Source organism: Sitophilus oryzae, unplaced genomic scaffold (genome assembly GCF_002938485.1).
Source record: "Sitophilus oryzae breed Bouriz unplaced genomic scaffold, Soryzae_2.0 scaffold_557_pilon_pilon, whole genome shotgun sequence".
Lineage (NCBI taxonomy): Eukaryota > Metazoa > Arthropoda > Insecta > Coleoptera > Curculionidae > Sitophilus > Sitophilus oryzae.
Genome location: NW_022147148.1, coordinates 1,663 through 29,045, shown reverse-complemented (window position 1 = coordinate 29,045; position 27,383 = coordinate 1,663). Strand labels below are relative to the sequence as shown.

The following is a 27,383-nucleotide window of genomic DNA, read 5'->3' as shown; positions in this document are numbered from 1 at the left end:
ATTTCTCTACCTTTAAACTCAGCATAAGAATTCGTTCTGAAAAGTAATGTACAGGGTGTTAATAGTCTATTCTATTGTAGCTTGCAAATTTAAATATATTTAAATATCTCAAAAACTAAAGATTTTAAACATATTTAACCCTAATAATAAATGCCTTTTTTTGGGCCCAAGAATCCAAAAATGAAAGAAAATACCGGGTGTTCCATAAGAGAAAATATAACTTTGGTATGGATCTTAGTTCTGAAACACCCTATATATTTCAAAATAATTTTAAATTGTGCACATTGTCTCCCCACATATACCCCTAAAATATTTTGTTTCTACATCTTTCCGTTTTTGTATAATCAACCGAGGCGAATGAAGTGCGCCACCCTGTATATGTTATTGTTGTTGATCGTTCGTTTGCTTTATATTTTTAGTCATGTTTTTAATGTAATGATAAAGAATATATATGTACTGTTTTACCATAAATGAATATTACTTTTAAATATAAAAAGTTACGCCAGTAATGCGACTACGAAGCAATACTGCCTAAAGTTGTATTCGGTTGTAAAACCATGTTAACCAGGTGCAAACTATGATAAGGACCAGTTCCTGAAAAATATCGGTAAAATACGGAATAGCTTGATAAAACAGTAGACAGGTAAAATAAAAAAAAGTCAAAAGAGTCAAAAATAAAAAAGGTCAAGACTAAAACTAATCTCGACGGAGCCTACTTGTGGAAGGTAGATTGTATGGGAGGGGGGAATCCCCGCAACCTTATAGATCTATTGTGCCCCGCTTTCTTCTATTATGCCCCGCTTTTATGAGTTAATCATCATACAGTCTCCAGGGACAAAAGCCAGTATCTGAAACGATTTTACAGAGGTTAGTTCTCCATATACCATATCAGTGGTACCAAAGTTTATGGCACGAATGGTTTTCGTCTCGGCGTACTGAGTATTAAGGTGGTTCCCCATTTTTCCCAAACAATCTGCATTCACCGATATTTCTTAGCTTCAATCTATTGAGGTATTTATAGAAGAGACAGTGTCCTGTGAAAAAACACAGACCAAAGCGACAATCCACAGATTGTTCTTATTTTTTTAGAATATTAAGATCGCTTTAAATAAGCAGTAAATTTAGTTTAAAAATGGTTATATTTAAAAACAACTCGGTATATTATATGACATTATGGTATTTTTGGAACGGAAATTTAGTGGCAAACCGACAGCTATAATACCGTATGATCAAAGGTATGATCGAAAAACGGCGTCCAGTGGGCTAGGAAATGACGATCGATGACATTTCTCATATAAATTTACATATAAAATGTCAGCGATCTTCGTTTCACAGCCATCGCTGACGCCGTTCTTTCGGTATATAGTATTTCATTTTAAAATATAAAACTTTGGATTGAAAATATGTTTGAATCACTCTGTTGTTGACAAATGTTGACAAAAATATTTTAAAAATGTGCGCTATCATTGCGCCCATATTATGTAAAAAATTTGAAATGAAATTTACAAACCAAAAACCTAATATAGAGCTTTTTTCGGAGACCTGAATCACCCTGATGATGTTGTGTAGAAGTTCTATTTTAAACGACGCGCAGTGTGAAATTTTGACGTTCTAGGTGGAATCAATTCGAATTACCAACTTTATCCCAGGTCCTAAGTTATTGTAAAATTTATTCAAGGAATGTCCATTCATCAATAAAAAAACACATGTTTATTTTTAAAATCAAGCTTATTATTTAAAAACGCTCATTACTTTATCTTTTGGGCAAAACGATAAAATCATCTAAAATATCTAGCCCATTTAGTCAAATTTTGCAGACGTTTTAGTGAGAAGTGTTTACTTTCACGGATACGTGGTAAGCTATCATTTTTTAAAAATATTTCTGCCTTATAGTTTGACTGAAAAGAAATGTTAAAGAAGTACCTGCAGTTACCTATGAAAAATTGTAATTTAGCTACTTTAAATATGTTTTTGTTACATAATACCACATAATACCACGATAACTTTGTCATTTCTTGAAAGGCCACTTATTATAGCATACGACATAAAAAAAATTAGCTGCATTTAGATGCGCTTTAGCTATACATATATATTTTTTAAGATGGCTGCGCGCTTCACTCGTCAGGATGTATATGAGGTTTGTACTTCTAACACTCCAAAGAAGCGGCGAAGCGCTGTGGTAAATTTTATTTTGGAACGCTTTGATTCTAGTAATCTTTCAAGAGCTGTGAAAGAAAATATAAGAGTTTCGGCCAGGAGGTTTTGTCAGAAAATCGAGAACAAATGGAAAAAGGCAAATAGGCATAAACATATCTTCTTATCTAAAAAATCTGATTGGTTAAGGGGAGATTTTCGATTATCTGTATTAGCAAGAGTACCAAAATGAAAGAAAAACCTCAAATAGAGTCTCTTTGTGCGGTAAGGTTCGTCGAGAAATCAATAATTGATTATTTTATTTTCTTTGATTGTATGATTTTCTCCGATTTAGATAGTTTTTCCAAATCGGTTTGACCCACAAAAATTTTATAGTGTATTTTGCTTGTATATAGTACTTTCTTATTTGTCTTTCTTATAGATTATGTATTTTGGTTCGGCAACGTCACATTTTGTAGAATTTTAGACACTCCGTATATTAAACTCCGTAGTTACTAACCTCAAAACTATTCTCTAATCAACAAAATTTTTTATTAAAAATAACATTTTATGAATCACTAATAATATAGTAAAAAAGTTTCCCATATGTACCAAAAATTATGAGACACCCTGTATATGGCCTACTACGATTATTTTGGTGCATGATCTACCATGCCTTGATAAAATTTCTTATATAAAAACGAAAAAGACTAATATTTCATTAAAAGAGTCCCTGAAATATTTTTTTCCAGCTACTACCCGTAAATTTCACACTGTGTGTTTCACACTTTTGATTGATTTTTCTTTTTTCACTTTTTGCTTTATCTCAAGAAAAGTTCTGGTTTTGTAACATTTTTGTAATTTGTCCACATGACGGTTATATGAATGACATTGTCAAAATATGATGGTGGTAGATTTGCGTTCTTATCTTATAGATGAAATGCAAATGACATTTCATTGTCAAAATATATATTGTTATTGGGTATGCTAAAAGAATTCCTCAAAAACTTTTTTCAATAATGAAGAATAAAAATTCCATTTGTTGCGAACTTTTTGGCACACCCTGTATATAACAGATAAACAATTATTATAGGAAATTTTATGACATTTTTTTACTATTGCAGTCAAAACCAACACTCATACAATATATGATTTTTACAATATATTTACAACAAATGTTACTTGACATATTAGCAGTAATATAAAAATTTAATCAATTTAATGTTTTAAAACTCATTAATGTTTTAAATTTGTTTCGAACTCAAAATATACTTCAGAAAGTAAGATAAATGGTAATGCTTATCTCTAATTATCATGCTAATAATCATTAGTGTATCAGATATTTTAATAGAGGGGTCGTCCTCTTTTAGAGGGGTTGCGAATAATTGTTAGTAATATCGTAAACTAGAGAGGACAGGAAGGTTATATAGTCAGAGGATTACTTTAAGAGTGAAGGGGATAATGCGTTTAAAGATGTAAAAGAGTTACCAGCCGACAACTATAGATTATTTTTGCAAGTATTACATTATACAGGGTGATTCTTAAACGTTTACAGATAGTTAAGAAGTTTAAAGAATAGTTATTTGTATATTAGTATTTCGACAACAGAGACACCTATAATATTTTATTTTCCAGAAAAAGTTGAAATTGGTGTATTTTTTTTATATTTTCCTGAATATTTTGCAATACATTTTAGAGACGTAAAATTGAGTATTTTTTACAATGCTCTGTTTTAAAAAAAATATGCAACCATGCCTACTTCATACATAACCTCCATTTTAAAATTATCTTATTAATATTTAATGAGATGTCTGTCAACAGCTGCAATAACTGCATACCTGAATTGCAATAATGATGTACTTCAAAAATCATTTCCTGTAGGTAGAGTCCTCTTAGGTAACTGAGGATTCTTTTTTAAATCTCTTAAAACCTTTTATAATATAATACATAATTTTTAATACTCTAGAATTATAGTTTCTTCCGAATATACCAAAATATGAAATAAGAATTATTTATTATAATTAAGAAAATTAAAAGTATTGATTTTTTCAAATCTTGAAAGTATATTTATATCTATCAACATTATTTTTATGTTGTAGCTTATGTTACACAAAACTTTTTTAAAAGAAAATTCCTATTCCTATATAATTAACTAGTGCATAATTTGTATGGGTACGATTTGCATTTTTATAAATTTATTTTTGTACTCTTGCTTAATTTTTACTTTTGAGTTTATTAGTATTTTTATTTGGTGTAAAATATATTATTGCTATTTAGTTAATTTATTATTTAACATCGTTTATTTAATTTATATTTGGTTTTGGTTGTTACCAAATGAATATAAACTACTATGAATTAATATTTATTTTCCACGCGAATGTGTTGGTTCATATGAAATGTAAAGCAGCAATAATTGATATTATAATGTGATAATTAGTACAAAATATTTGTGAACTGACGACCACACTACTACAAAAGTTCGTTGGATCTAACATAGACATGTATAAGAGGCAGACTAACTATATACAATATGCATTGATGTCTTTTGACCGATCATATACAAATAAAATATAAAAAAAACGTGTGTTATTTATAGTTTCATTTAGACATAGACTTTTAATATAATTGTTTTTCAAGAGTAGGTGTCATTAGCGTAGTAGTAAAAATAAAAAAGACTGTTAAATAAATATGTATTTCTGTTTACCTCAAAATCATATAGAAATTACATAGAAGTTAAATGACATGACATTATAAAATATAGATAATATCTTGGATGGATAAAAATGGATGGTAGAGGTAAGGAGAATTATCTTCGTGTATAGAAAAGTGGAAGTTAAAGAGAGTACAGTTAAGATGGCTCTGTTGTAGCAAAAGAAATAACAACGTTGATCCAACGGAGACCCATTGTGTAGTGGTAATTTGGTGTAAGTGGTTTTCAGGTGGTAGATATAGATTGTATGGGAGGGGGAAAGTTAATCACCATGACCTTATAGATCTATTGTGTTTCCCTTTCTTAGGTTATAACTCATCATACAGTCTCAGCTTTTGTTTCTTAGCTTCAATCTACTGGGATGTTCATTGAGGAGACAGTATCCCGTGAAAATCCGAGACACCCCCCTGACAATCCGAAGATTGATCTACTTGAACTTAACTACTTGAACTACTTGAAAAACTTGATACTACTTGAAAATCTTTTATTTTTCTTGGTCGTAAGTCATTTTTCATCAATCATCTCTTTCTTGTCTTTTTCGTTTTCTTTGTCGGTTAAGCAAATTTGTTTTATTAGTAAAATACCACTGTCTCCGTTGGAGCAACGCCAATGATGTTTACAAAAAATAACTTTTTCATTTTGTAGAATTTCTTCTAGTGGCAAAAACTCCAGAAGTCTTTTCAAGAACCGAATCCACCACAAAAGTATAACAATCATTAATTTTAATTAGACTCGCTCCTTCTATACCATTTGTAGTCTTTTTGTCGCGTGGTATTGCAGTAAATATATCCAATAAGTAACTAGTATAATAAAAAATTGGCCATATAAGCATGGTTCACGGAAACAATTTAAATTTATTTATTTCTTCAAAATTAGATACACAAAAGAAAGACAGATGATCGATCAAGGCAGCGTCAAAGACAGAGACAATCAGAATCGAATGTCGCTGATATGTTTTCAAAAAGAATGGAGAGAATTTACTTATCCATGTAGACTCTAAGATCTAATCTGCAGACGCATAAAACTATTGTCCCGAACTAGCGTTTTTTTTGGCTAGGGTCGCTATAGGTTCCAGGTGCTCCTTCTAGATTTAAAGAGCATAATTGGGAAAGGCCATGACAAAAAGTATGCTTAAGAGTAGACGTAGTTGTGTTGACGACATCTATTGACTCTAGACTTTAAGTCTGCACAATCTAGCTGACTGACTTATCAACTCATTGACTTTCTACGGTCACTTCAGCATACTCTTTTATATTTGTCTTCTCGTCTTGGTCGTCGCCGGTTATGTCGCTAAACAGTTTACAATATAACTTCACTTACCCGACAATGACCGCGACTAATTCAACCTTCAGTTACCTGCCTCTGAATTCGTCGACCCGATTGATATATTTTAATTGTTTAATTAATAATTCCATTTAAAAAAAATATATAGGTGGAAGTCATGCAGATAACTGATCCCTTGGGCCTATGCCAAATTTATTTACTGAAATTATATTTTACCTGACTTTTTTCCAAATTGATATAAACTCAAATCGGCCTGAATTGAAGTCTTGGCACTGGAATCAACAAGGAAGGACATCTATGGGAGCCTTTACATCACCGATCCGAATGGCACAAATCCCCCTCCTCGCAAAAACGTCAATTACACAAATAACAGCGTGTAATAGAGCGTGGCCGGATGCTGTTCTTTAATATGTATCTTTGGCTGTTGAGCCGGGCGGCATAGGCTCCGGCACGCAAGGTATTTCAATTAATTCGGGAATCAAAAGAGATGCCGAGCCTCGGCGGCGCTTTACATCGCGGCGGTGGCTCCGTCGTTATTGTCGGGGTCGGAGCCGCCCCCAGCAGGGGCGGCGGGGGAGGCGGAGATAAAGGCACGATCGTGCGGTTCATAAAAGTACCGCCGCCACGGGATTTTCGGCGGGGGCAGAATTGTAATCGCGGTGAGGGGACGATGATAACGTGGAGAATGTGTACGATGCACAAAGCAAGGTGTTCTCACGGACAAGTGTAGGTAAAGGTAATTTGATAAAAACCTATTGTATGTTTGTCGCAACGCATGAAGAAAAGGCGTTCGTGCGCAGTATAAGTCTGTTTATCGAAACAAGAAACAATTTTGAAAAATATCTAAAAAAAGAAAGTATCTAAAAGAAGAAGTGTCTAAAAAGTGAGAGAAAAAAATTTATGTTCCATAATTCGAACATTTGAAATGTCTGTTTATTTAACCAATATAAGATTTCTCACATTAGCGTGTGGTAGTTTATATAACACATTTTTTGTTGTTTGTTAAATTTGTGCGGGTCAAAATGATTCATCTTATGTAATTTTTCTGCAGCTATATTATAGGCTTGGTGCAAATCTAAACAGTAGAAAAATCGATGTTGTAACAAAGCAAGAACTCATCTGCACGCTGCTCCAAGAAAATCTATATTTCTGCTATTAAAATGATTGAGATACTATTAGGTATTATGAATTATCTTACATTTTATTACAGTTCTGGTCATTTTATATTATTTGATCTGCAGTTTATAATCATTTGGTAACAACTAAGATAAAGTAGAAAATAAACAAATGACGTTAAAAAATAAATTCAATAAATAACAGCAACATAGTTTACATTAAATAAGAATCTTAATAAGCAAAAGGAAAAATTAATCATGAGTAAATTTGTAAAAATGTAAATCGTATACATAGGAATTATGCATTCGTTAATTACTTATGTGTTTATGTTATTATGTGTAAAACAGACCACAGATTGCAAAATATGAAGAAAAAGAATGTATATAAAATTCTTTATAATATAAAAATAATATAAAGTACTAATTTGGTAATTGTTGCATATACGGTTTTCGGCTATTTTTGGATTATATAAGAACATTTTTATATACTCACATTCTATTGTCCTTAGAGATTGCAAATATGCTGGGGGAGAAGAGAAATTGTGTTTCTTTAAGTATTTTTTCAACCAAACAAACTTACGGGACCGGAGAGCGAGTAGGGGTGCTGGGCGGGGTAAAAACAATATTCTGATTAAATATATTCATAACACAACCATATTACAATCCTCTAATTAAGCTAATGTAAAATTTCTTCAAAAAATCTATGAAGAACTGTTTTATTCAGAAATCATTGGCAGGTTACATTGAAGGATATGCTGACAGTAGTGAAGGTTGAATTTTGACAAACATTGTGAATTGATGTATACCTACTTGCCAAATTAGCTAATAAATTGTCCTGAATTATTCAAGAGGAAAAATGACGTCATAGGTTTTAAAATGTTTTTATTTAATTTTTTACTTACTTTAGTTTAACATATTGACTAAATAGCCACCAGCGGTATAGAGAATTGCTTAGTTATAGCTCTAGCAATGGAAACACACTGAGCGGTTTGGTTGGTTTGGTTTTGGTTGGTTTTGTTTGGTTTTGTTTTGGTGGGTTTTGGTTTAGATTGTGTTGGTCTTGTTTGGTTTGATTCTTTGTTTTTTTACGTATGTTAGAAATTCTTTTTTCTTATTTTACCAAAATTGCATTTTTCCTCAACTCACGTTCTTTATGTTGGTCTCAACAGCATTAGAATAGATTTTTTTATATTTGTATGTCATGTTTTACCCAGTTTGTACGCTTTTACCCCGCCCAGCATCCCATTCGCTCCCTGGTCCCGTAAGTTTGTTTGGTTGAAAAAATACTTAAAGAAGCAATTTCTCTTCTCCCCCAGCATATTTGCAATCTCTAAGGTCAATAGAATGTGAGTATATATATATTTTTTCCTTATAATACAAAAATAGCCGAAAACCGTATATGCAACTGTTACCACTAATTTTTATATTATTTGTAATATTTTATAAATATGTGTAATCTGTAGAAACAGTTTTAAGAGAAGAAAAAATACTTATAATAACAGTAACATATAGTTCATGTCAAATGAACTTTTAGTCACGTGATTAAGCTTGACCGGCACAGCGTGGCTCACTGTTGCATATTTTCTTTTAATTGCTTTTAGGAAACAAAAATAAATTAATTATAAATATATAAACAGTTATCATTTACATCAACAAAACTCACCTCTTTAACAGCACTTAACGGACATAAAGTGCCTTTACTACCGCTTATGCACTTTGCAATAAAAGAGGTTCTAAGAAGAACAATGTTAGACTGCAACGTCTGCTAGTAAACATTTTTAAAAACTCGCAATACAAAATTAAATTGTCAAAACAAATGACAATGTCAGGAAACAAACTACAAATTGACATTTTTTACAGCAGAAAAATTTCCAGCGGGATATTTAAATTCCAGTTAGTTAGCCCGTCGTCGAATGTTGCCATGGTTGGCAACAATGAAATCGCGCTCTCGGATACGTAACTAAAAGTTTAATTGTTATCGAATTATAGTTTACATCAAATAAGAATTTTAATAAAAGCCAAAGGAAAAATTAGCAATGCGTAAATTAATAAAAATTAAATTTATATAAATGTAAATCATGTCCATAGAAATTATGCACTAGTTAATTATAGGTACATTTTATTTTCAGAAGGCTTTGTTTAAAACAGACTACAGATCACGAAATATGAAGAAAAATATTGTTGATAAAATACTTTATAATATAAAAATAATATAAACTATATTTTATATTATTTATAATATTTTATGAATATGTGTATTCTGTAGAAACAGTAGAAAAAAATAATTTATATTTTGTTATATTCTAAGAAATTTTATCTCTCGATATAATTGGTCGATAAAATTATATTTTATTAAAGGTTTAAATTATTTTATTAAAGTATGCCGTTTTGAAGCTTATTCAGTTTTGCAATTATTACACCTGGTGGTAGACGTTCCCATTAGATGTTGGTAACAAAATTAGGAATATAATATTGGAATCGTTGCGTAACTTTTTATACCTATATCCATATTGAGCGTGAAATTTATTTTTTGTGACTGGGCTACATATACTTAGATAAAAATATATTTGGATTTAAAATCATAAAAATAACTATTTCTATTATAAGATAAGTATTTAGAATTAATAAGAATACATACTAAAAAGAAATGGGCGGGATTTATAAAAACACACATGTAATTTTTTAAATTTATTTTATATTAAATAGTTGCTCTTATAACATCTACATATGCTTATTTTCCTAAAGATTACTGTATAATCTAAACAAATAAATACTAATATCTATTATTTAACACATATGTTGAAGCAGTATTAAAGTAGATTGACTTACAACTTATTTTAGAGGAAAAACTAATATCATACACTTTTATTACACATCTTTTATTTGTTGCCCATATTGTAAAGAAAAATGATTAGGTTTGTAACAATTAAGCTGGATTTATAAACTCGGGAATTGGCGTTTAGTTGAGTTTAATTTCAGTTGGATGTTCGCGGCAGTTGAGGTTCAATATTTTTGCATTTATAAACTGTCAGTTTCGGTTGTAGGTTAGGTTTAGAATAATTGTGAAAATTTCGAACGTTTTACTTTCGATTTAAAAGTACTTTTGATATTTGTTAAAGTTCAAATACAGTAATCCAAAATTACGCAAAATAAAACATTACATTAACAGAAATAATGAAACAACAATAAGGGTCATTTTCCAATGCATCGGCGTCGCCTCTCTTTACCGTGCTTCACGTGATCGACAGGAGCTTATTCATTGACTGTCGTCGAACGTCGCGAACGGTCGCCAACGGCCGACATAAACATTGACCATCTTTGAACTGCTCTGATAGTGATGGGTTGTTATTTAACTATCTGTTATTTTATAACAATTATTTAGAAATAACATAACGCAACCGTTACTACTTCTAAAAAATAACAGATATAAAATAACGACACGTAGAGATCGGCCGCTCGTGAAACGAAAAACGAAGTCGGCGCACTGCACCGCCACGAAATTCTATGCTGCTCGAAGCAATTCCAAAAAAAAGCTAGTATGGATGGAAAACATGTTATTTCGTCAACCATCGATACAGGCGGCGAGACAACGGATAACGAAGTGGGGAATGCGCTACGGCGAACATAGCTGCTTCGGTCGACGCCGTCGATGGTCGTATTGGGCTTGCAACAGCTTAAAAATAATAGGATATAAAAGAAGCAGGTTTTTTGAAACAGTTGCGGGCATAACGCCTGGCGGTCGAGATAACAGGAGTGGGGAAAGAACGCTGCTGCATCGGTCGATTGTCGATGGAGGCTCGCAACGGGTTGGAGAAGCAGTCATTTTAGATACGTTGCTTTTCAACCTGTTACGAGCATAACAGGGCGGCGCGGCGGTCGAGAGACGGAAATCGGATCGGAGTGGGAAAGGAACGCTGCTGCATCGGTCAATTGTCGATGGAGGTTCGAAACAGGTTGGAGAATAACGCATCAGTTGTTTTAGATACATTTTTTTTCAACCTGTTACGACCATAACGGGCGGAGGTCGAGATATTATGGCGCTGTATGTTTCAGTACGTTATTAAGTTTCCATATTTAGGTATTTATTTATTCTGAAAAATTTTCAGAATAATATTTTAAGATTTTTTAAAAATGTATACAGGGTGTTTTGAAAAATCTGGTCATTGATTAATCACGATCCTGTTTAAAGCCCTTGACGTAAAAAGCTAATTTTTGGAAAACGGATTGACTTTAGGGTGTAGAGGTTCGATAAGAAGGGATTTTTCGAAACTCGAATTCTAAAGGGGTGAAATCACCCTCAAATATTAGAATATTTTTTATTTAAAAACCGGTGAGTTTTTCGGAAAAACTCTTAAACACGTATATTTTATTTCGTTGTTTTACATATTTTAAGATTTTTTAAAAATATATACAGGGTGTTTCATAAAATATGACCATTGAGTAATCACGATTCTGCTTAAACTGCTTGACGTTTAAAGCTGATTTTTAGCAAACGGATTGACTATGGGGTTGAGGTTCGATAAGGAGGGGTTTCTCGAATCTCAAATTCCAAGAGGGTGAAAACGCGTCTCAAATATTACAATATTTGTTATTTAAAAAACGGTTAGTCTTTCGGGAAAACGCTTGGACACGCATAATTTATTTTGTTTTTTTACATATTTTGAAATTTTTTAAAAAATCATACAGGGTGTTCCAAAAAGTTGAGTAATTGATTAATCACGATTCTGCTTAAACTGCTCGACGTTTAAAGCTTATTTTTGGCAAATGTGAGAAAATTTTTTCCAGTTTGTATGTTAATAGAAATTCTTGCTTTGCTTTATCATCACCATTACAAATTATTGGTGCACGCTAGTTTAAGTGTAAAATTAATTCGAACTCTAGTGTGTAGTTGGTTTACTTATGAAGAATATACTACACATTTTCTTATATATTTGCTATTTTTTGACCGCAAATGGTAAAATTATAACTAAGAGCTTCTCGCCCGTCGAGTGAGATGCACCCTGTACACTGCTACGCAATTCAGGATCTGCGCGGATCGAGGGACAAGGCGTAGGTAAATCGGAATGTATAGGTATAGACGAGTGGCGGAATTTTGGCTTTTTTATATCGCAATTTGTAAACAGCGCTTATTGGTAAACAACCACCGTTTTTAGAGAGGTATTTTAGATAACAATCGATATTTAGAAATGTTTTGACACCCTGGAATTACTACCACCGAGCATGTCATTGTTGCAACGTGCAACTGCGTTAATACGCCTGGCGGTGACCGCCTCATACTCTTTCAGATATTTAGCAATAAAATAAAGAAACCTGTTATTTTTAAGCTGTTATTTTAAGCTATTTTTTTATAAATAACTATAACAGTTTCAACTATTATCTAAAAATAACAGTTTTGCCCATCACTATGCTCTGAACGTAAAACGAACTGCCAACTTTTCGACCAACTGACTTTATAAATGCGCGTCTTCATTTCATAATGTTTAACATTGTGAACCTCAACTGAACCTCAACTAAATTTCAACTGCCGAGTTTTTAAATCCCGCTTTAGTTTTTTTTTTATATTGTATGAAATCATTGCCCCCCATCAACTCTTTTAATTATTTACTAATCTTTTTTACTACTTACTTTTTATAAATTTTGTCGTATAAAAAAGTATTAAAGAAAAAGAACATAACATTTTGGAATAGTTTTTAGGATTTTAGCCAGAATTACAGTTTGACATAATATTTAACTTACAAATTCGATTTTTTGTCTATTTATGGAGTTGAAATTGAATACATTTCTTTATAATTAAAAATAAATGACATAATTATGTAGTGTATTTATAAAAAGTATATTTGTAGTCAGATATATACACATGGCAAAATTAAAACTTGCGTTGCTAGCGTTGGACCTTGAAATATTTTGACCAAAAAAAACCGTATTGAGTACAACGTATTGCCAACAAACCTAAAATCGGACCATGATATTAGGAATGATATTAGGACCATGATATTAGGAAATTAGCAGGGATAACTTGGACTCGCAATAGACAACAACGAGCTCAGTTACAGGGAAAATATATAAAGGAGGTTACACCCTAATTGGAAATGGCGATGATGATGATGATAGTTTTAATCATCTGCTGATCATGCCAACATGCTTGGTCCAAATTTTCAATATCTTTAAAAAAATAAAATACTTTTTTTTAATTGCTTTGACCTATTGTGATTGATTCTTTAAATTTTTATGTTATTAACAGTAAAACCTGATAGGAGATTTTAATGTTTATTGTGTATATGCAAAAGACATCTTTACAAAATGTGATGTTTTCTATAAAATAAACGAAAGTTTCTTCTCTAGGAAAGTCGTTATTAATTTTTTAACGCGTTAATTTTAAGTATTTATGAAGAAATATGCACTAGTTAATTATGCACTAGTTAATTATAGGTACATTTTATTTTCAGAAGGCTTTGTTTAAAACAGACTACAGATCACGAAATATGAAGAAAAATATTGTTGATAAAATACTTTATAATATAAAAATAATATAAACTATATTTTATATTATTTATAATATTTTATGAATATGTGTATTCTGTAGAAACAGTAGAAAAAAATAATTTATATTTTGTTATATTCTAAGAAATTTTATCTCTCGATATAATTGGTCGATAAAATTATATTTTATTAAAGGTTTTAAATTATTTTATTAAAGTATGCCGTTTTTGAAGCTTATTCAGTTTTGCAATTATTACACCTGGTGGTAGACGTTCCCATTAGATGTTGGTAACAAAATTAGGAATATAATATTGGAATCGTTGCGTAACTTTTTATACCTATATCCATATTGAGCGTGAAATTTATTTTTTGTGACTGGGCTACATATACTTAGATAAAAATATATTTGGATTTAAAATCATAAAATAACTATTTCTATTATAAGATAAGTATTTAGAATTAATAAGAATACATACTAAAAAGAAATGGGCGGGATTTATAAAAAACACACATGTAATTTTTAAATTTATTTTATATTAAATAGTTGCTCTTATAACATCTACATATGCTTATTTTCCTAAAGATTACTGTATAATCTAAACAAATAAATACTAATATCTATTATTTAACACATATGTTGAAGCAGTATTAAAGTAGATTGACTTACAACTTATTTTAGAGGAAAAACTAATATCATACACTTTTATTACACATCTTTTATTTGTTGCCCATATTGTAAAGAAAAATGATTAGGTTTGTAAATAATTAAGCTGGATTTATAAACTCGAATTGGCGTTTAGTTGAGTTTAATTTCAGTTGGATGTTCGCGGCAGTTGAGGTTCAATATTTTTGCATTTATAAACCGTCAGTTTCCTGGTTGTAGGTTAGGTTTAGAATACTGTGAAAATTTCGAACGTTTTACTTTCGATTTAAAAAGTACTTTTTTGATATTTGTTAAAGTTCAAATACAGTAATCCAAAATTACGCAAAATATAAACATTACATTAACAGAAATAATGAAACAACAATAAGGGTCATTTTCCAATGCATCGGCGTCGCCTCTCTTTACCGTGCTTCACGTGATCGACAGGAGCTTATTCATTGACTGTCGTCGAACGTCGCGAACGGTCGCCAACGGCCGACATAAACATTGACCATCTTTGAACTGCTCTGATAGTGATGGGTTGTTATTTAACTATCTGTTATTTTATAACAATTATTTAGAAATAACATAACGCAACCGTTACTACTTCTAAAAAATAACAGATATAAAATAACGACACGTAGAGATCGGCCGCTCGTGAAACGAAAAACGAAGTCGGCGCTCTGCACCGCCCCGAAATTCTATGCTGCTCGAAGCAATTCCAAAAAACAACTAGTATGGATGGAAAACCTGTTATTTCGTCAACCATCGATACAGGCGGCGAGACAACGGACAACGGAGTGGGGAATGCGCTACGGCGAACGTAGCTGCTTCGGTCGATCCCGTCGACGGTCGTATTGCGCTTATAACAGCTTAAAAATAATAGGATATAAAAGAAGCAGGTTTTTTGAAACAGTTGCGGGCATAACGCCTGGCGGTCGAGATAACAGGAGTGGGAAAGGAAGGCTGCTGCATCGGTCGATTGTCGATGGAAGTTCGAAACAGGTTGGAGAATAACGCATCAGTTGTTTTAGATATATTGTTTTTCAACCTGTTACGAGCATAACGGGCGGAGGTCGAGATATTATGGCGCTGTATGTTTCAGTACGTTATTAAGTTTCAATATTTAGGTATTTATTTATTCTGAAAAATTTTCAGAATAATATTTTAAGATTTTTTAAAAATGTATACAGGGTGTTTTGAAAAATCTGGTCATTGATTAATCACGATCCTGCTTAAAGCCCTTGACGTAAAAAGCTGATTTTTGGAAAACGGATTGACTTTAGGGTGTAGAGGTTCGATAAGAAGGGATTTTTCGAAACTCGAATTCAAAGGGGGTGAAACCACCCTCAAATATTAGAATATTTTTTATTTAAAAACCGGTGAGTTTTCCGGAAAAACTCTTAAACACGTATATTTTATTTCGTTGTTTTACATATTTTAAGATTTTTTAAAAATATATACAGGGTGTTTCATAAAATGTGACCATTGAGTAATCACGATTCTGCTTAAACTGCTTGACGTTTAAAGCTGATTTTTGGCAAACGGATTGACTGTGGGGTTGAGGTTCGATAAGGAGGGGTTTCTCGAATCTTAAATTCCAAGAGGGTGAAAACGCCCCTCAAATATTACAATATTTGTTATTTAAAAAACGGTTAGTCTTTCGGGAAAACGCTTGGACACGCATAATTTATTTTGTTTTTTTACATATTTTGAAATTTTTTAAAAAATAATACAGGGTGTTCCAAAAAGTTGAGTAATTGATTAACCACGATTCTGCTTAAACTGCTCGACGTTTAAAGCTTATTTTTGGCAAATGTGAGAAAATTTTATCCAGTTTGTATGTCAATAGAAATTCTTGCTTTGCTTTATCATCACCATTACAAATTATTAATTCGACGCGAACGAAGTCGCGGGTACACGCTAGTTTAAGTGTAAAATTAATTCGAACTCTAGTGTATAGTTGGTTTACTTATGAAGAATATACTACACATTTTCTTATATTGCTATTTTTTGACCACAAATGGTAAAATTATAACTAAGAGCTTCTTGCCCGTCGAGTGAGATGCACCCTGTACACTGCTACGCAATTCAGGATCTACGCCGATCGAGGGGCAAGGCGTAGGTAGATCGGAATGTATACGTATAGACGAGTGGCGGAATTTTGGCTTTTTTATATCGCAATTTGTAAACAGCGCTTATTTGTAAACAACGACCGTTTTTAGAGAGGTATTTTAGATAACAATCGATATTTAGAAATTTTTAGACACCCTGGAAATACTACCACCGAGCATGTCATTGTAGCAACTTGCAACTGCGTTAATACGCCTGGCGGCGACCGCTTCATACTCTTTCAGATATTTAGCAATAAAATAAAGAAACCTGTTATTTTTAAGCTGTTATTTTAAGCTGTTTTTTATAAATAACTATAACAGTTTCAACTGTTATCTAAAAATAACAGTTTTGCCATCACTATGCTCTGAACGTAAAACGAACTGCCAACTTTTCGACCAACTGACTTTTATAAATGCGTTGCGTCTTCATTTCATAATGTTTAACATTGTGAACCCTCAACTGAACCTCAATCCAAATTTCAACTGCCGAGTTTTTAAATCCCGCTTTAGTTTTTTTTTTTATATTGTATGAAATCATTGCCCCCCCATCAACTCTTTTTAATTATTTACTAATCTTTTTACTACTTCTACTTTTTTATAAATTTTGTCGTATAAAAAAAAGTATTAAAGAAAAAAGAACATAACATTTTGGAATATCTTTTAGTGATTTTAGCCAGAATTACAGTTTGACATAATATTTAACTTACAAATTCGATTTTTGTCTATTTATGGAGTTGAAATTGAATACATTTCTTTATAATTAGTAAAAATAAATGACATAATTATGTAGTGTATTTATAAAAAGTATATTTGTAGTCAGATATATACACATGGCAAAAATTAAAACTTGCGTTGCTAGCAAAGCCAGACCTTGAAATATTTTGACCAAAAACCGTATTGAGTGGTCAACGTATTGCCAACAAACCAAAATCGGACCACATGATATTAGGAATTATTTGGACCACATTATTAGGAAATAGCAGGGGATAACTTGACTCGCAATAGACAACAACGAGCTCAGTTACAGGGAAAATATATAAAGGAGGTTACACCCCAATTGGAAATGGCGATGATGATGATGATAGTTTTAATCATCTGCTTTTCGATCATGCCAACATGCTTGGTCCAAATTTTCAATATCTTAAAAAAAAATAAAATACTTTTTTTAATTGCTTTGACCTATTGTGATTGATTCTTTAAATTTTTATGTTATTAACAGTAAAACCTGATAGGAGATTTTAATGTTTATTGTGTATAATGCAAAAGACATCTTTACAAATGTGATGTTTTCTATAAAATAAACGAAAGTTTCTTCTCTAGGAAAGTCGTTATTAATTTTTTAACGCGTTAATTTTAAGTATTTATGTGAAAAAATATACAAAAATATAAAACTCATTTTTGCTTTGACATTAATCATTGAATAAACTGACTAAGTAAGAAGTGAAATACTTATTTTTACATTCATACATTAAATACGGAGGATCAACGGAAGCAATCATTTTGAAACACCATTTTGTCAGTATTGTTTTTATTAGATTTTTTCTCAAGAAAAGGCATTAAATTTAGGGGTTCACGGCACAAGTGTTATTACTATTGAGAAATCATCACTGAAGTAAATCAATCAAACCAGAAAATTATTTCAGAACTAACTAGTTGTATATTTTTGCTACTAATCAAAAATAATTAAGATATGTCAATTTTTTCAATTTAACTTCAACTATAATTAACTAATTCATAACAATAATACCCTAAATTATATCCAGGGTATTATTGTTATGAATTATAGTTATTTATACAGGGTGAGTCTTAAATAAGTACAAACACAAAAAATTAGTGACGCCGAAGACGGTAAATTAATTGTTTATGTAATTAACTATGTACCTAGGTAGGTAACAAAATCCAAGCAAAACACCAAAATAGCCAATTGACAAATAATGGAAATGACACAACACAAATAAGAACAGCAATCAGCTGACGTTGATCCGACCGATCCGGCGTAATACGCATGATAAGCAGAGTCGAATTTTTGGTCCTAACAAAAATCCGAGAACCGCTAGGACCGATTCCGAACCAATAATGAACTGATTCGATGAGATCCGCGGACGCAGAACTGTTAATAAAAATTCAGAATGTATTTATCCGCGAATGCGACTAGCCCTGGACTGGTTCGGAATCGGACCTGCGCGCAAAGCTAATAATTCATCAAGAAATAAATTACATCAACTTATCTATTTTTTTATTAAATATATTTTTATTCAAATTTAATTATTATTAACGTTTATTGACGCAACATAAAACAAAACTAGCAAATTATCGAGTGTACCCTATTTTATATTTACATTTTGTTGCCAATTTTTTTTGTTGATATATTTCTTCCTTATCTTATTCATTCAATTCATTTAATAAAACAAAAAAAATAAATTTGCATAGAAAAATCTTGATGGTTTTCTTAAAGTACCCTGTATGAAATATCATTTCAAGGTCACCTGCAGCTTTAAACCCTTTCTAAACCGAATGTTACCCACAAACGTCAAAGTCTTTCACGTATCGGCCTCCGAGCTGTTCGTATCCTGCACGTCGGGCTGCGCCTCGTCTAGCAAGAGCTGCTGCTGCTGTTTGAGGACCGCAAGCCGCTGATGTGTTAATTCCAAATGGTGCTTGCGCCATTTGATGCGCCTGTTCTGAAACCACACTTTAACCTGCGAAGATGGAAACACAATTAAAACGTAGATGTATTAAATGAATGGAGAGATGAAACTTTGAGGTTTATCATCGAGTAAATGGATTTAATTTCGGTTTAAATGTTTGAACACCATTTATTAAAAAAATACTTTTTAACTTGTTTTTTTTAAAAGAAAAATAAAATAATTCGAAGAAACGAAAAATCTACAAATTATTTTTTTGCTAAGCAACGGAAAAATGTTGTCCTTTAAGTTTAAAGTTTGGTTTGGTTTGGTTTGATTTTTGTTTTATTTTTAGTATAGCCCTATTTTCATGAATTATTTAGAAAACTGTATACAGGGTCCGACAATAGTGCGTCGGGCATCTGTAGCTCCTAGATCAAAAAACTTTTTTTTTCTTTAAGTCCAAAACTAAAGTATGTACCGGGATGTATTTCAGGAAAATATTTTAACTTCTATAGGGTGATTCAAAAAAGTGTGAGTGGCTCGGGATGATTTTTTTAATGGAACACCCTGTATATTATTGCATTTTTGGCTTACTTTCTGATCACTTTGCATAATCCTAAGATATGAGTAATAATATATTTCAGAGATATTAAAAAATAAATCAAAAATATATATTTTTCAATCCTTCTTAAAAAAATTATTAAAGATACAATAACTGGAATAAAAAAATAAACCGGGAATATCTACGAAACCGTTAAACATTTTGAAATATTCCAAACACAAGAAATGTTCATTTTTTAATTATCCATCTATTAGAAAAATATTATAGAGGGTGTTCAATTTAAAGAAACGAAGAAAAATAATTTTTTATATTTTAGAAAGTTTGGCGTAGAATATTAATTTTTATTTTATAATATATATAGTTTAAATAGGCTATAACTGTCTGTATACGTCGGTTCATACTGCCATTGAGGCTGCAAATATATTGTGTTATGTTTTCCCATTCTTCTTCAAAGACCAAGCGAATATTCATAATTTGGGCCATCTTCAACAAAATCTATGACTTTTGTACAATCTTCGAAACTAAGAAGATTGAACTATATTCAATTGTACACAACAATAGTCACCAAAACCACCTCGTCATTATATTTCTTCGTAATAAAAAAGTAACGATAATTGGAAAAACTGCAAAATGTTTGTGGCAAGTTCATTATGCTCTTAAAAATTAACCAAGGCATGTGTTGACATATGTTTAGGAAAATTTGCGCACGAAATTATTGCACAGGGCGTTTTAAAGATAGGCTAAAAAAACAACTTTTTGATACTGCAGAATAAATAAATGTCATGTCAAATACTAAAGATTCATTCAGAACCTCGAAAACAGTGGAATAAATTAGTAGTTTCAATTAGGCGTAGAAGTTTGTTCACCTAATTTTAATGTATAGTCATAGTCATAGCCTAAAAATATTTCAGTGCCGAACACCAACACCAAATTTGGCACACGCTTTCTAGAGGTAATAAGGCTTCAAAAATTGCCGGGAGACAATCTCTCGCATCTCCGGATCATCCTTTGGTGACGTCATCAAAATGGCGGACCAAATTTTTAGCATGAAATTGGATTATCACTTGTAACTTTGTTAATATTTAACGGATTTTAAGTTTTAATAGCTCATTTTAAAGCTTGAATAATTTGCTAAAAAAACTATATCAATTTTTTTGTAGGTGGGGTAGTTATACGCATCCCTTAAAATTGGAATAAATAAATAAAAAATTACGGTTTTATTCTAAACAAATTGAAACGTTAAAACAACAAAACAAAAAAATTGTTTATTACGTATACTACCCTTAATTTTAACTATTTTTTGACCACCCCTCCCATCTACACATACCTCCCCCCCCTTACCATATCTCTGAAATGTTACATATTTGTTTTCATAAGCAAAATAATAAAACTTTTTTTTTGAAGAAACAAAATGTACATAAAATAAATATTTTTTAAATATTTCTTTTTTCTACCCTCCCCTTACTTAAGTCTTCTCTGTTTTTGTTCCTGTCCACCCCTCAAACCTATATACACCTAAAAATGTATCATAATGTATAATGTATGCCCATTTAAAGTATTTTCCTAAAAATTTCTTCGGAAGATACATTTCTCAAGCTAAAAATAACTTTTGCGAAAACATATTTCTTAAACAATAAAAATAAATCTAAGATAAATATTAAAGTAATACCTTAGCACTAATTTTATTACTAAAAAATAGTAACTATATGTACAATATTCCCAAACAAAAGAAAACTTCGCGGGTACATGATATTTACAGAGCATTGTCCAGCCCTCAAAGTTCCTCTGAATCCTCCTAAAAAATGAATAAAAATGTTCCTAAAAATAACTTGAGAGGATACATTTTTAAACTAAAAATAACTTAGCAATAACTTAACTTCATATTAATTATAATTAAAATTAGTAACTAATAATAATATGTACAATATTCCCAAACAAAAGAAAACTTTGCGGATACATGGCCTTCGCGTTTACAGAGCACTGTATTGTCCAGCCCTGAAAGTTCTTCTGAATTCTCCTAAAAAATAACCAAGAAAATAACCAAAAGTGTTTGGTTAAATAAAGTCCTAAAAATAACCTGGAAGGATACATTTTTAAACTAAAAATAACTTAAAATTAACTTAACTTCGTTATCACTTATAATTAAAAATAGTAACTAATAATAATATGTACAATATTCCCAAATAAAAGAAAACTATTCGCGGGTACATTGACCTTCGCACCTGCAGAGCATTGTGCACCTTAAGGTACTTTTTACACAACGACATTTTGAAGTACATCTTTGAGTGCATTTATAAGCATGCGATAAGCTCTTGTAATTTTCCATTGAAATATCGGAACTTGTAGACCAAAGAAGTTGATCCCCAACTTTCTTCCACCCCCATTCGCCTGGATTTGGCTGCTCTGCATCTCGTTGAAGGCAATTTCTCCACACGAAACACTGCAGAATTGCTCTTTTATTATGATTTAGCAAAACTTCACACGTTGGCGGAATATGTTCGATGGAACGGTTATGTTGGTAAAAAAGGATTCGCCTTGCTTCATTTACAGTTTCCGCAGTGCTAGTTGAATGATACATAAGTACCACAAATCTTTGAAGAAGTCCCTGTTTTTAAGCTTTCCGGGATATACTGATCAAAAACAATATCGACCCTATCTACCGTTGCAAGTACCGAACCATCTCCCTTCTAAAGAGAAAAAATAAAACAAAAAGATAAAACATAAAGCTTATTTTAGTCTTATCAACACTCTTCGATAAAATATATGTCTAAAATTGCTATTAATCCACTAACTTGATATTTTTAAGAAATTATATGATACAAACATTACAATCAAAGTATATTATATTAGTAACATTATAGGTAAAATATGTTACCTCTATCTCCCATTGACGTGTATTGTTCTATAAGACTCGTCATGGTAATATTCAAAAACATCGATATACATATAATGAAAACTATTGTTGCCTGTAAATAACTAGAAATTAAATAACTTGAAAGAAATAAAATAATTCTAATAAGTTTAAAACCATTAAGAAAAAATCTGTAAATGATAATTTTTAATTCTAATGTAAATATATAAATAAATGTTATTATTATTCAAAAAAAAAAAAAAGTCTTGACCGAATATAAGATTGAACAATGTTTTCGCTGTACTGCTGGAATGTTCGGCTTTATTGAGGTATCAACATATGAACAAGGGTAGCTCCATCAATAATTAGTGTAGATACTTTAGGTACCACAACAAATTGGTCGGTAATTTTTGTTGTCTGAATAATGCATAATGCATGAAACAATGTCAGATTTCATTGAGCGTTTTCGCAATTTTTCGAATTGCGATATAAATGGTGGATACGAACTGTTCTCCTTGGCAAAAAATTAATTAATGTCCAAGTGTCTAACTTGACTAGCAATATAAAGTCTAGTGAAAATATTACTGTCCTTTCGAAGATCGATGATTTTTTGTTTATCTTTTGACTTAAATTGGATTTTTTTTGACTGAGTAAAGGTAGGTTATTTCTTTTAATGTATTGAAATTTTTCTCACCAAAATCCGTTCGTTAACAAAAATAAATATTTAAAAAATATTTATTTTATGTACATTTTGTTTCTTCAAAAAAAAAGTTTTATTATTTTGCTTATGAAAACAAATTTGTAACATTTCAGAGAAAAGGCAAGGAGGGGCATGTGTCGATGTAAGAGGGGGGCAAAAAATAGTTAAAATTAAGAGTAGTATAATACGTAATAAACAATTTTTTTGTTTTGTTGTTTTAGCGTTTGGTTTGGAAATTTGTTTAGAATAAAACAGTCATTTTTCATTTATTTATTCCAATTTTAAGGGATGCGTGAAAACTACTCCTCCTACAAAAAAACTGAATACAGTTTTTTTGGTAAGGGGGGGGAGGTATGTGTAGATGGGAGGGGTGGTCAAAAAATAGTTAAAATTAAGGGTAGTATACGTAATAAACAATTTTTTTGTTTTGTTGTTTTAACGTTTCAATTTGTTTAGAATAAAACCGTAATTTTTTATTTATTTATTCCAATTTTAAGGGATGCGTATAACTACCCCACCTACAAAAAAATTGATATAGTTTTTTTTAGCAAATTATTCAAGCTTTAAAATGAGCTATTATAACTAAAAATCCGTTAAATATTAACAAAGTTATAAGTGATAATCCAATTTCATTCTGAAAAAGTTTTCCGCCATTTTGATGACGTCATCAAAGAATGATCCGGACATGCCAGAGATTGTCTCCCGGCAATTTTTGAAGCCCTGTTATGTGTGGAAACTGTGTGCCAAATTTGGTGCTGGTGTCCAGCACTGAAATATTTTGGTGCTTTTTAAAGTCAACGCCACTGACTAGTCAGCATTCGGAACGTCATAATTAGTGGTAGTAATTTTCAATTATTGGAAAATGTTAACAAATTTTTAACTTTTCCACTAATTATACTTCAAAATTTGCGAGGTATGTCATTTTGGCCTTTGATTATCACCCGTCAAGAAAAATTTTGGTTAGAAATCAAAAGTTTATTGTTTTATAAGCTAAATATTATGCTTTCTCTATGGATAAAACAGACTACAGCAAACTGTTGCTAGGATATTTTATTAATTTTAATTGTGTTTTTGGACGTTGTGAATGATCGTAAACTAAAAAGTATAAAGTGTAATTGAAACCATTAATTTATTCCACTAATTGGAAACCACTAATTTATTCCACAATTAGTGGAATAAATTAGTGGTTTCAATTACACTTTATATTTTTTAATTTTTAACAAACTTCTACACTAATTGAAACCACTAATTTATTCCACTAATTGCGAGGTTCTGAATAAAGCTTGAAGGTTATAATAAACTAAAGCTTCATTCAGAACCTCGCAATCAGTGGAATAAATTAGTCGTTTTAATTACACTTTATACTTTTAAGTTTACGATCATTCGCAATGTCTAAAAACATAATTAAAATTATTAGAATATCCTAGCAACAGCTTGCGGTAATCAGTGGTATCCATAGAGAAAGCCTAAAATTTAGCTTATAAAACAACAAACTTTTGATTTCTAACCACATTTTCTCTTGATAGATGATAATCAAAATCCGAAATGACATTCCTTGCACATTTTGAAGTATAATTAGTAGAAAAAGTAAAAGTTTGTAAACTTTTTCCACGAATTGTAAATTCCTACCACTAATTTTGACGTTCTGAATGCTTACATTGAAATTAAAGGAACAAACTTCTACGCTAATTGAAACCACTAATTTATTCCACTAATTGCGAGGTTCTGAATAAAGCTTAATTGAAACCACTAAATTCGAGGTTCTGAATAAAAAGCTTAAAATGTCTGTATATGAAATATCTTATTTTTTACTAAGATTTCTGATATGTTGTATATGTTGTACTTTAAAAAAATGTAGTTCTATTAACACAAAATATTCCATATTTATTCGCATGGGTTAGAATAGAAATGTATTCCTTTATTTTGAAGGGCTTGAGATCGAATATCTAAATAAATAATTCTATGGAATAACTGTTTTATGAGCTCAAGCTCAATATAACGATTGTTACATAGATATATTTTATAAAAAATAATGCTATGTAATAATCAATTTCAATAACTCATTTAAAATAGAAAGCGAAAAGTTGTACTTACTTGGGCTTCTGTCAGTTGTAGTGTGTGCGCTAAATAAAGTCGCTCAGGCCCAACCATGTATTGTTGCTTCTCAAACTCCGCTTCCAAACGTTCTAGTTGTTCTGGAGTGAAAATTGTTCTTACTCTTTTGCCTTTGCATGTTTTCTTGTTTTGTAGAATATTAGAAGATATGTGTTTTCCACTGCGAACTAGAACAGAATATTCTTATGTAGTTGTGATGAAAATGTTTTAAGATCAATCATGCTTTGTATGAGAGATAAACAATTCCTTTCACAAAGTGTATTAGATTTTTTTGCTGCAAACCAAACCAAACATACGTAGTAAGATCCTTGAGCAAGATTAGACTGGGCCAAATACAAAGTATTTTTCTATAACCCCAGACGGTGCAAGTATACTTGTGCGATATCATACGCGAAATGATTTTGAGAAAGGACTTTGTATTTGCGGGATGCGGTCAACGATGACATCCATTTTGCCGTGTCAATAGGTGATCCGTGTCAATAGGTCATCCGCCTTGTCAATAGGTGGCTTAATATTTGCTACAAAAATTGTGTGTGCACTATGTGCGCATATTCGCATAGTCAGAGGTAAGTTTAACACAACAGTAAGGGGAGCGAATGCAAAGGGCCCTGAAGATAGGGCCTAAAAGGGACTAAATATTAGTCCTACAAAGACTGTAATAATCCCCTTCACCAAAAAGAAGAATTTTGAGGACCAGGACTTCTAAGGGTAAAACATAGTAGAGCGACGAAGAGGCACAGCGACGAGGTAAGCGTCGCGACTTGAATTTGATCGTGTATTGTAATGGAGGCAAACATAGTAAAGAGATTGCCAAAGCGTCAAGCGACGAGACAAGCGAGGAGATGCGCGTCGAGATAAAAATGATTCCTTGTCGCGTTGACGCTGGAATGCGTGTGGTCTTTTTCGGTTGACTGGTATCATTAAGTAGGAGTACTACTGGTATATAGACAACATTTATCATTTGCAATGGCTGAGAATAATATAATAACATATGTAACAGGCGTGCGTTATGGAATGCATCTCATCCAGACCACAGAAACTGCTATGCATTAGACGAACTTTGGGCAGAAGTGGCTATTATCGAATAAAATCTAATCTTCACTGTCGGAGAACATTGTACATACTGGTTTGAATTTGGAAAGTCGAGCAATAAATCTCAACTTTTGTCTCCTTATTATGTACGTGTCTCCTGTCGCGTCGCTTATCTTGTCTCTTACCTCGTCGCTGTGCCTCTAGCCTCGTCGCTCCACTATGTTTTACCCTAAGACTCTGCGGTGATGAAATTCCTCTCTCTGGGGAGGTCAAGTATCTAGGAATCATGCTGGGATACCAAACTGACCTGGAACCGACACTTGGAAAATGTCACAAGGAAAGCGGTGACTACACTAGCGGTAGTCAGACGACTTCATGGAAAAATCTGGGGTCTCAGACCACAGATGGTGCACTGGCTGTACACTGGAGTAGTGAGGCCTTCAGTAATATATGCATCCTTGGTATGGCCTAAGGTAATGCAAAAAACAATAATGCTCAACCTTAGTAAGGTGCAAATACTTGCTTGTCTGAGCATAACAGGGACGATGAAATCAACGCCCACTGCATCAATGGAGGCGCTTCTGAACCTTTCGCCTCTTCACATAGTGATCAACGCGGAGGCAAGAATGGGACTCTATCGACAACAAAGTGTCTTGTCTCTGGGACAGAAACAGGACACTTAAAGATGGGAGATTCATTACTCCAAATGAGATCGGACCAAATGACTCCTCTTTATCACTATACAAACCATTCGAGGAGAACAAAATGGATCGAGGAATGTGGACAGATATAACATTCCTTCAGGATGGACTAACCCGGTATACAGACGGGCCAAAGACCGCTGAAGGAACAGGAGCTGTAGTATTTGGGGAAACACCAAGGGCAAGCTTATCCTTTTCCTTGGGTAAATACTCAACCGTATTCCAGACAGAAATATTCGCCATTCTACAATGTGCGAGAGAAAACAATAGAAGAGCTTATTTAGGTAAGCTCATCAATATATGCTCAGACAGTCAA

General features: G+C 31.9%; 1 protein-coding gene across 1 annotated transcript; it reads right to left on the bottom strand.

The window, feature by feature from the left end:
* Positions 1 to 18,818: 18,818 nt before the first annotated feature.
* Positions 18,819 to 26,654, bottom strand: LOC115887254 (homeobox protein not2-like). Its single transcript, XM_030906635.1, has 3 exons — positions 26,552 to 26,654; positions 25,314 to 25,501; positions 18,819 to 19,178 (listed from the first exon to the last, which is right to left on the bottom strand). The coding sequence occupies exons 1-3, from the start codon at positions 26,652 to 26,654 to the stop codon at positions 19,020 to 19,022; spliced, it is 450 nt and encodes a 149-aa protein (XP_030762495.1). The 3' UTR covers positions 18,819 to 19,019.
* Between the last annotated feature and the right edge of the window lie 729 nt (positions 26,655 to 27,383).

What these genes read in the sequence shown, in the direction of transcription:
- LOC115887254 (XM_030906635.1), bottom strand. Translation starts at nt 26,654, where the DNA reads ATGATTCCTAGATACTTGACCTCCCCAGAGAGAGGAATTTCATCACCG. An exon ending in GCTAGAGGCACAGCGACGAG is followed by an intron (nt 25,502 to 26,551) that starts GTAAGAGACAAG and finishes ATTCTGTTCTAG; the next exon opens with TTCGCAGTGGAAAACACATA. An exon ending in TACAACTGACAGAAGCCCAA is followed by an intron (nt 19,179 to 25,313) that starts GTAAGTACAACT and finishes CCATCTTCGCAG; the next exon opens with GTTAAAGTGTGGTTTCAGAA.